Source organism: Chrysochloris asiatica, unplaced genomic scaffold (assembly GCF_000296735.1).
Source record: "Chrysochloris asiatica unplaced genomic scaffold, ChrAsi1.0 scaffold00038, whole genome shotgun sequence".
Taxonomy (NCBI): domain Eukaryota; kingdom Metazoa; phylum Chordata; class Mammalia; order Afrosoricida; family Chrysochloridae; genus Chrysochloris; species Chrysochloris asiatica.
Genome location: NW_006408556.1, coordinates 13,753,443 through 13,765,208, shown reverse-complemented (window position 1 = coordinate 13,765,208; position 11,766 = coordinate 13,753,443). Strand labels below are relative to the sequence as shown.

Sequence of the window (11,766 nt, the reverse complement as noted above, 5' to 3'; positions counted from 1 at the left end):
TAACCACTACGCTACCAGAGCTCCTTAGTACATAGTACACCATGGTAATAAATAGACTCCTTTCTCTGCCATTACACCTTTACCTTACCCCCACCCAATCTTCCAAAAGCCTAAAACTACAGTTTCTGTTGAAATGAGATTCTTCTTACTTCCCTATCAATGGAAGATCTCAAGACTAAATGCTTAATCAGAGTCTCCTTATAAAGCATTCAAATGTTAAGTATTTTCTTGCACCCAACCTCTTTTCCTTTAGAATTGATTCATGTATAGACACATAAGAGATTCCTGTGATAAACAAAGCTCCAAGGTACAAGAAGCCCACAAATTATGATGAACCACATTTATGACAATCACTGTATTTGGAATGTTGCATCTTCCTATTAGGAAGTTACAGGAAAATAAATGCACACAGGGGATATGGGGAAATTTGCTGAGTTATGTGAACAAACTACAACCATTTGACCAGTATATGAATGAAGAGACTGGTAGAAATTTTGTCCACTTGGCAAGAACGCCGAATTTAGAATTTGATATCACCGATGTAGAGCAACTAATAGATTAGGAAGAAAGGGAACTGAGAAATCAGGACTTAACAGATCTTGATGGGGAAAGAAGCAAGGAAGTAAAGGAAGAGAAAGGGCAGAAGCTGTCAAAAAAATTTACAGTGAAAGGTCTCTTGAAGTTTTTCTCCTCAACTAAATCAGAGGCTTCAGTTGCTTGAAAATATGGATCCAAACACTAATTACTTTACTAAAGTCAATAGGCAGATTGGGGAAGCAGTGAGATGCTACCAGAAAATACACGAAGGAAAAAGTAAAGGACCACATAAATGTTTTGACTAGAAATACCATTCCCATTGACATGGATAATACAGAACCTTCCACAAGTACAGCAATTATTACTAGAAGTTACAAAACACCAATGTTGTCCAAAACTCTTCATCGCCAGAGTAAATTGTAATTTGTAAATTTTTACATATGTAAGTATGTATTACAATATACCTGTAGTTTTATATATGTAATGTTTCCAACCCGTAAAAACAAGACTGAATTTGTAAAGATACTGATAATACTGAAAACTTAAAAAGATAAAAGTGTATTCAACTTACCAACTTACAACAGAGTTATTAGAATGGAAGGAAACCCATCATAAGTACGGTATTAAAAAGAATCCCCCTCCCAAAACCAGCATCAAGTCCCTATGTATAATCAGTGTCCTGTGTAGCTATAGTGCCAACTGTCCTGTTAACTAGCTGGCTCGGTACAAGAATATTTGAAATAATAAAGTTCAGAAAGGGAAGGATTTCCTATACATAATTATAAACAACATCCTTGAAACTAGATGGTTTATAATATGATATTGTCACTGGATAGAACAGTGTATAAATATGGCAGCAAACAGGAATACTCAACTAATTTAAGTAAAGTGATAGTGGCAGTGAAATGTTGTAAAGTCAGTTCCAACTCACAGCGACCCTGCATAGGGTTTTCGAGGCTGTAAATCTTTACAGGAGCAGAAAGGCCCATCTTTCTACCACGGAATAGCTGGTAGTTTCGAACTGCTTACTGTGAGATTAGCAGCCTGACTAGTAACCACTACACTACTAGAGCTCCTTCTAACTAAAGTAGGAACAGCAAAATAGTATCTTTAAAAATGTCCTCTGTACTTTGAACACTGTAATAAGACATTTGCTCAACAAATATTTGCTGAGCATGTAACATGAGTGAGGCACTATATATGTGCCAAACATCTGTAGTTGGGAAATAACAGCTCATCTACCAGCCCAACTGAAAATGAGACAAAAAAAGGATTCAGGCCAAGTCCCTGATTCTAAGCCACAAATGGCTCTTTCCACAGTCCAAACAAAGATTTAAAAAAAAAAAAAAAAATGACTGTGAGGACATACTTAGTGATACAGAAGACAGCACTGCAATGTACTTGATTTTCTGTTTCAGAGTCAGGGTGGTACTATGTAGCAGTTTCCAGATTTCGGAGTCTCAGCAGAATGACCAAAAAGTGCTCATTTTTTTCGTGGCCAAGAACATTAAAAAAACCAAACACCCAATCACTGCTAACATTTCATAAGCTGACAGTTTAATAAGGAAGGACATCTCTCTGAATTTACCCACTAAACAAATTAAGCTGAAAGAAAAACTCAGCATTTTCCTGTAGGTTTTCCCTCATTTTAGTGTCTTACATGTTGTTGTTGTTAGGTTCCAACTAATAGCAACTCTACGAACAACAGGAAGAAACATTGCCCAGTCCTGCACCATCCTCAGAATCATTGCTGTTTGAGCTCATTGTTGTAGCCACTGTGTCAATCCATCTTGTTAAGGGCATTCCTGTTGTTGTTAAGTACTGTGGAGTCGGTTCCGACTCATAGCGACCCTGTACAGGGTTTCCGAGGCTGTAAATCTTTATGCGAGCAGAAAGTCTCATCTTTCTCCCGCGGAACAGCTGGTAGTTTCGAACTGCTGACCTTGTGGTTTGCAGACTGATTTGCAAGGGCCTTCCTACAAGTGAAAAATTCATCACAGAGTAGTATTTGAGAATGAAGGTAAAGAGAAAAGAACACGGACTTTAGAATCCGAAAGCCCTTGTTTTAAGTTTATGACTACACATGAGTCATTTTAACTTCTTTGGACTTCAGGGATATTATCTCAGTGGTTTTTGGAAGGATTAAGCATGATTATAAAATTTTTGGCATTAAATCTGGGATATATAGAAGTTACTCAACAAACATAAAAAAACTTTCATTGGTTAAAATAAATTTTGGGATTTCCATTTTTAATTCTGCAGTACTTGAAATTGAACTAGACTTTCTCCACTATGAGCAACTATAAAATTAGAGGAGGTATCTCTTGTACTAAACAGCACAAGACTGCAATAACTAAGTAACGGAAAATGCATGAGGTCAGCCTCATGATCACCCTGACTTTCAGCAAAAGGTTAATTTCCCACCTGCAACACAGCAGCTAGACTCTGAAAAGAGCCTGAAAGTTCTGCTGAACTGAGAACAGATCAGTTTGGGCAGATAAAGTAGTTAGAATCAGTAATCAGGGGACCGGAGAGAAGGAGTAAGTGCAGGGTAAGGAAGCGGTGAGAAAAGGCAGAAATCTGAAACAGAAATCCAAGAGTCTTTGGCTGAGAGTTAGGCTGCACAAGCAAAGGGTGATACTCCCTCAAGTTTACAAGAATGGCTGTTATGGAACTAAGACATACCTGAGGTTGAGGAGTTCTAGACAAAACTTAAAAAGTTCTAGACATACCTGAGAAGGATTGTGGAGTTCTAGACAAAATTAAAGAAGTAGTCACATGAAACAGATAAAAAAGACAACTTGAAGGGGCTCCCACTAGCCAAATCTAGAACAATTTGAGGTCAATATAATGGGACTCCATGAATACATGCTGATATAAATAGATATATTCAACTGATCTTCATTATTTGCAGATTCTGTATTTGTGAATTTGTATACCCACTAAACTTTATTTGCAATGCCGAAATCAATGTGGCACTTTCATTGTCTATTTTGGCTATGCACAGAGTGGTGAAACATTTGAATAGCTACTAGATGTGGTCCAGCAGGGAGATTATGTTGCCTTTTTGTTTCAGCTATCATACTATAAACAAGTGTCCTTTAGGCAGTCTATTTAGTGTAGATTTTCTACATTTCTGTTGATAATTTCACTGTTAAAATAGCCCTTAAGTGTACTGCTTAAGTACTACTACTTCTGAACTAAGAAGGCTGTGACTTGTCTTACAGAGAAAATAAGCTGTTAGGTGAGCTTCGTTCAGGCATGAATCATAGTGATGCTGGCAGTAAGTTCAATGTCGATGCAGCAACAATATGGTTGATAAAAGAAAAATAGGAAAGTTGGCATGTATGTCAGGCTGCTGCAAAAGCACTAAGGTAATACCTATATAGTACGTGATCAAACTATAGAAAACGTGAACAAGTGCCTAAATTTGTGTTTTCATGCGATGACAGCGAATGATAAAAGCATAGTGAACATTTTGTGAGACTGAAATCTAAAGAAATTTAAGGTCACCTTACCCAGGGGCAAGAAAATGTTAAACTCTTCTTGGCTAGGATTTTATTATATAAAAATACTGATAGTTAATTATTTGCAAGAACTCTGTTAAATAAAGTATCTTAAACAGAAACACACATATTCATAAATTTAATGTTTGTGACTACTTTATAGAGCATAATTACTGTAAACAATGAGAATTGACTACCAAGTTGAATATTAATGAGAAACCGAATTTTTGATAATTTCAAAGTGCCTCTCACTAAATATTTACTGATACATTCTAGAAGGAAAATGAGTAATTCTACAGTAAAGAAATCTTGCAGACATTCCCTGAACCAAGTAATCGGAGTTAACATCACCAATTATGGAACAAATCTAAATCACATGCTACCTGAAAGGGTGCAATGAGAACACATCACTTTTATGGTATTTCTGCCTAAGCTGTAACTTGAATCTAATTATGAATAAACATCAAACAAATCCAAGATGAGGACATTTTTCAAAATAATTAGCCTATAAGGAGCCCTGGTAGTGTGGTAGTTACAAGTTGGGCTACAAACCACAAGGTCAGCAGTTCAAGTCTACTAGTCACTCTGCAGGAGAAAGATGAGGCTTTCTGCTTCCGTAGAAATTTATAGTTTCGGAAACGCTATACAGGGTTGCTATGAGTCAGAACTGACTTCATGGCACAAACCACCAATTATCAAAAGCATCAAGATCTTGAAAGTCAAAAAACAGGAAACATTCCAGATTTAAGATTAAAAGGCACGACACCCAAATGAATGATTTGGAACGAGATTCTTTTGCTACAAAGGACATGGGACAATTGGGTCTCAGATTGCTCATCTGTAAAATCATGAGGTTAAATAAGATCTATTGCTCCAAAAAGAAGTTTGTGTAAGTACAAATAAATAAAAATATAGATCTAACAATCTTTAAATAGATAAATGATTTCTAGTGGAAGTCTAATCATACTGCTAAAGGTTACCAGAAACATTCAGATGCCTTAACCCAAATTAAAGCAAATTTAGGTCTTATAAGAAAAAGTACTAGTGAAAAACATGTTAAAACAATAATGAAGAAAGTTAAAACGTCGTGAAAAAAACAAAAAAAGAAAAGACCAAAATGGATGTCAGAGGAGAGTCAAAATTGCTCTTGAACAGTAGTTAAAGCTAACAAAAAAACTGATGAAGTATAAAAAGCTGAACAGAAAACTTCAAAGGGTGACATAATAAGAGCAAGTATTATAATGAAATGTTCAAAGACTGGAGTTAGAAAACCAAAAGGGAAGAATTTCTGAAGCTTAAAAACTTAAAGAAAAAAATGTAAGCCCCATATTGCAATATTAAGAGGACTCTATGGACAAAATGTTCAACAATGTAGAAAGCATCAAAAGAATATGAGAGAGATACAGTCACTGTACCAAAAAGAACGGGATGACATTCAACCATTTCAGGAGGTAGCACATGATCAAGAACCAATAGTACTAAGGTCAGAAGTCCAAGCTACATTAAAGACATTAGCATCAAACAAGGATTTGATGGAATTGATGGAATACCAATAAAGATGTTTCAATAAACTGATACAGCACTGTAGGCACTTACTCATGTATATCAAGAAATTTGAAATCTGGAAGACAGTTACTTGCCCAACAGATTGAAAGAGATCCAAATTTTTGCCCATCCCTAAGAGAAGTGAAACCAATGGAATGTGGAAATCATCAGACAGTATCATTAATAACACATGCAAGTAAAATTTTGCTGACATTAAATCAAAAAATTTTTAGCAATATATCAATAGGGAGCTGCCAGAAATTCAAGCTGTGTTCAGAAAAGGGTGTAGAACGAGGGCAATCATTGCTAAAGTCAGATGGATCTTGGCTAAAATCAGAGAATACCAGAAAGATGTTTACTTGTGCTTTATTGACTATGCAAAGGCATTTGACTGTGTGGATCACAAACTACATTTAGCATTATAAAGTATGAGAATTCAAGAACACTTAGTTGTATATACAGACCAAAAAGCAGTCATTCAAGTAGAATAAGGGGATTCTAAGTGGTTTAAAATCAGGAAAAGTGTGCATCAGGGTTGTATCCTCCAACTATACAATTAATCCAATCTGTATGCTAAGAAAATAATCCAAGAAGCTTAACCACATGAAGTGTTCGTAGAATTAGGACTGAAGGAAAGCTCATTAACAACCTGCGATATGCAGTTGACACAACTTTATTTGCTGAAAGTGAAGAGGACTTGAGATACTTGTTGATGAAGATCAAAAAATACAATCTTCAATATGGACTACAACTCAATGTAAAGAATACAAAAATCCTTACAACTGGACCAATAAACAAATCCACAATCAATAGTCATGAAAGCAGCAGTTTAGAAATTAAATGACGTGTTGCACTGGGCAAATCTGTTGTAAAAGACCTCTTTAACATGTTAAAGGGCAAAGATATCACTTTGAGACCTAAGGTGTGCCTGACCTAAGTGATGGTATTTTCAATGGCCTCACAGACTGTGAACGCTGAACAAAGACAGCCAAAGCAAAATTGATGCACTCAAATTATGGTATTTATGAAGAATACTGAATAAACCAGGAACTTCCAGAACAAGGAACAAATGTGATTCAGAAGATGCACAGCCAGAATGTTCCTAAGAAGTAAGGATGACAACACTTCATCTCACATACTTTGGACAAGTTTATCAGAAAAAGACTGGTAAAGGGTCAATGAAAAAGTGGAAGATGGCCAATGAGCTGGAATGACAAAATGACAGCAACAATGGTGTTGTTTTACAGTGATTATGAGGCTGGCACAGGACCAGGCAAGCTGGTACATAGGGTCATTATGAGTCAAACCCTACTCTACAGCACTTAACAACAGCATATAAGCATATGGCACTGTGGGTTAAGCACTGGGCTGCTAAATGCAAGGCTGGCAGCTCAAATCCACCAGCTATCCCTTGGGAGGAAGATGAGGTTGTCTGTTCCATAAAGATTTACAGTCTCAGAAACCCTATATGAGGTTACCATTAGTTGTTATCAACTAGATGGCAGTGGGTTATAGATGCATTGAAAGTTCCTAAAACTATAGAAGAAAACATTAAAATGGTTATTTTTGGAAAGTAAGAACAGTCAAAAGAGACACTACTCTCCTGACCCTTGTGTACTCAATTTTCACCAAGAAGTATATTTAAAAAAAAAAAAAAAGTCATCATAGAAACAAGTAATATAGCATCTAGATCTTGGCTACTAAATACCATCATCAACTAAAAGGAAACTTTTAATAGAGAAATGGCTGGCTCTAAATATGGGTCAGAATAGCACAAGAAAGCTGTGAATATCTTGTTTATCATAAAGCAAAGAAGCGCTCAAAAGCCAATGAAGGTATATGAAAAAGGACAAAGAAGCTATTGTGACAAGATGATCACTGGCCAAATGTGAATGAAAAAGAGTCGCTGTGATTGAAAAAATATGGAGAAAATCAAGTTACAAAAGTTAATAAAATAGTTAATCATGAGGGAGGAAGAAGGCACACAGTGAGTGGGCTTCTGGGATACTGATGAGGCTTTATTTCTTGACCTGGAAAATAATCAATAGTTCATTCTGTAACTATTTTTAAACTATATACATTTATTATATGGACTTTTTAATATACATATTCCACAATTTTAAAACAAAATGCAATGGTTTCAGAAAAAAGAAGAGATGTCAAGTAAAAATAAGAGTCTTTGAGAAAGAAAATGACAACATTTTACCTGCAAGAGTATGTAGGTTCTCCTACTTTAAAAACACGACCACAAAGATGAGAAGGTTTGTTTGCTTGTTCAAGTTTTGAAAATCCAAATGCAGGATCTTCACCACAAAGGTACCATTCCATGGGTCCCAACAGAACATGCTGTACTAGCATGTCTTCTTTCTGTGGGAAGGGGTTGGGACCCCTGCAGTAGATTTTGGGTACATAGTGGGCTAAATGCTGGTATACTTCTCTAGTGAGGTCAGTTGCTTGAAGCCATTTCTTTAAAAGAAAAAGAAAAAAAAAAAAACTTTTAAACAATGTCAACACACTGATTATTTGAATAAACCTGTTCAAATCTCTTTTTGTACTTTGTTTTAGGTACAAAAATAATACCTCATAAATCACTTTGTTTACTGTGTATATATTCATTCTGAAAAGAAAAATATCATTTATACCTTTATTAAAATGCCAAGTATTTTAGAGTTCTTTATTTACAGTGAAAGTAAAATTAAAGTGAAATGAATTCCTCCTCCTCAAAACAATTCTTGAAGCAATCTACAGGAAAGTGACCACACAAATCATTACATAAAGACACTAGTCACTGAGTTCATCCGACTTCCTTCCTTATCCTTGCTCAAATGCTATGCTGATTGTGACCTGGATTTTCATGTCAGTTGGTCTAAAGAAAGAGGATGCAGTAGCAATAAATAACTACAGCTGTATTTCTCACTGGAGTCCTGGTGTGGCGCTGTGGATTAATGCGCCAGACTGCAAAGCCATTTGAACTGCAAGGTTGGCAGTTCAAGCTCACCAGTTGCTCCTTGGAAACTCTGTATAGGGTCGCTATGGGTCAGAACCGACTCAATGGCACTTAACAACATAACAACAACATATTTCTCATTGCTAATAAGCAAGTTGATATACCAATATTTTATGAGTATGTCAGTTCACAGGAGACTCACAGTGAAAATCTTCCCTCTTCTTCACCCCAATATCCAATATAAAATCTCATCTTTTCCACTAGGCTTCTTAAATATCTCTTGTACTTACTCAACTTACTTCTTTCTCTGAATTTCCATAGTCACTACTATCTCCACTACCTTAGTCCAAACCCCCTCATCTCTCATTGGGATTAGTGCAACAATGTCCTAACTGGTATCCCCATTAGTTTTGCCCCTGTAATCTATTTTCCAATCTTGCTACCAGAGAGATTCTTGCAAAATGTTAACCAGATAACGTCATTTGGCTTCCCATTGTATTTAGGATCAATTCCAAGCCCCTGACATGGTTTGCAAGATCTTTTGCCTTTACTCTCCAGTTTCCAACTACTGACCTTTAACATTCTTTCTCTTGACTTTATAAAGCTATTTTCTCTACTCATTCTTCAGATCTAAGTTTATGTCTCACTTTCTCTGAGATGCCTTCTCAGCCCATTACCCCATCCCAGCAATCTCTCTTTCCCATAACCTCTGGGGTCTAAAATAGAACTTGACCTCAGTGAGGAATTTAGTAACATCTGTTAACTGAGTAACTATACATATGTTTATACTACTTACTGTCACACAACACTGACATTCCAGATAGATGCTCCTTGTGGCTTTAATGAAAGCAGAGATAAAGCAGATCCAGGCCTGCAGCACGGATCAGAGCTCCGTCTCTAAAAACCAAACCAAATAATCCCTAGATAAGGCACCCTTCAAACCAACTCCCTTCTCTTTTTCCATAAGCCTTAAATTTGTTCCCTTTATTCTGTCATTTATCTCTACCTCCTCTATCAACTCTGCCTGTATGTTGTTTGTCCCATTACTTACAATAATAAGTAATTTTGGCTCTAAGCCCAGTAAAATATTTAGAATAAAAACTATGAAATAAAACGACTCATTTCTTTTAAAAGAGACTCATTTCTTTAACTCAACTGATAATGTAACTCAGATTCAATGTTTACCTATGATTACAACCTAAATCTCACTTGCATCTTGGTTTAAAAAGATGTTTAATATTATGAAAAGACAATATACGGCTTTCACTTTAACCATTTACTTGTACAATCTTTAGCTCACTTCCGGTCTTCTAAAACCTAAAGATGTCAAATATTCATAAGGTAGGAAAATGGAATTAAAAGATTTGTGGAATTTTCCACAAATTTTTTGAAGTCAATTTCTACAAATCTTCTAGCCAATTTCACATTTTACTAAAAATGTAAAATTAATAATAAGTTAAGGGGCTGCATGAAAATCTGAAACAGAACACTGAAAAAGTTTTTTGCTCCTAAAGGTAAAACTATCTTTCCCAAAGACACCTTTGTTCTAAGTACTGTATAGAAGTAGGAAAGAAATTCAGTACGCTTAAAACAGTAGCATCTTAGGGGAGACAATCGTACAGGTTCAAGTATTCCCTCCCTTTAGAGAAACAGTTCTAAATTTATAAAACACACACTTTGTTGTTGTTGTTGTTGTTGTTGTTAACTGCTGTCTAGCTGGTCCGACTCACAGCGACCCTGTATAGGGATTCCGAGGCATTTTAAATATTCACGGGAGCAGAAAGCCTCATCTTGCTCCCTCGGAGCGGCTGGCAGTCTCGAACCGCGGACCTTGTGGTTCATAGTCCAGTGCTTATCACAAAGGTAAATGTCTATTTTTTTTCACACTATCAGCGAGCCCTATTTCAAAATATGAACAAAGATAGTCAAATTATTCTAAGCGACTTATTCCTTATGAATACAAAAGTAAGCATTAAGAAAAAAATGCAGCTTTATGATCATAGAAAGTTAAGTGCTTCAAACAATTTTAATTTACAATGCACTTAGAGATTTTATTTAAAAAGCCAACTTTTATTTTTCTTATATTTTATGTTCTCCTTTTTTCCAAAAAACTTCATTTTTATAGAATTTTAGTCCAAAGAAAATAAAAGGTGATGTTTTCTAAAAGAAATTATGTTGTTTTTTAGCTCCAACAACACTGCCAGGTCAAATTTGCTCCTGTATATTTTTTTAAATGAAAAAGTTCAAAAAGTACTATCAGCTCTGACTTTAAAAGAATCCAAAACAACAAATAAATTATCTTATATAAGACATTATGAATAAAGCAAGCAAGTACTTCAATCGGAATATCAAGTTTTATTATATAACATTATAAATTATTAACAAGACTTAAAATTCAGTCCAATAAAGTCAAGTATATGTCTTCCATTTTTAAAAAGTTTAATACTATTATGAGAAAAGTTCAAAATTACCTAGTAGGTTTGGCATGTATCAAAGGCACTTTGTCTGCTTAAATTTCCACACTTAATATATACACCAAAGTGTCTTTATATGAGAATTCTATACCTGAGATATTGAAATGGCAATATTACAGGTTAACAATACAACAACAAAAAGTAGTGAGGAAAAAGCAAGCAGAAAGTACAAACTATGACTGCCATTCAGAATAGTGGTTCACACCTTTCTTAAAATCTATAGCTTTTCATATTGCTATCGTCAACATATACTAATTTTTTTTAAATGTTTTATTGTGAATTATGTGATAGTTTACATGGGAACATATACTAATTTTTAACTCTTTCTTTGGTATAAAAATTACTAAAATTTCTAATTTCTGCATTCTTATGTGTTCTTATTTCTTATACTTAACAATGCTCACACCCACGTGTGTAAAAGTAAAAAAGCATCTATTTCTGAAAAATCAGCTAATAAAAAATCCATCATGTTCCTATCCTGTTGTACATGGTGTCACATGAGTCAGGCAACTCCAGAGCAGCTAAAAACACCTTTTTTAAAGTCCTTTGATAAGAGGAAGTAAAAAAAAAAAACAAATGTCAACTCATCTCCCTAAAATAAACACTGTATCAAAAATTTTCTAGCAGTTTTTCTTATTTATCCTAAGTTTAAGCCTTAGAATCAAGGACCAAGTACAATAAACACAAAAATTAAAGAATCTCTAAAGGTCAAATTTTTATCACAATATCTAATTATAATTGTATCCTATACACAACA

The 11,766-nt window shown here is 35.1% G+C and overlaps 1 protein-coding gene across 2 annotated transcripts in view; it reads right to left on the bottom strand.

Annotated features, from left to right (window-relative positions):
* The window catches only part of UBR2 (ubiquitin protein ligase E3 component n-recognin 2), a 138,740-nt gene that overhangs the window by 119,829 nt on the left and 7,145 nt on the right, over nt 1-11,766 (bottom strand). For both annotated transcript variants that reach the window (XM_006860463.1, XM_006860464.1), the window contains exon 2: nt 7,795-8,054. In XM_006860463.1, coding sequence (XP_006860525.1) covers nt 7,795-8,054 — 260 coding nt within the window. The remainder of the gene's footprint in view (nt 1-7,794; nt 8,055-11,766) is intronic.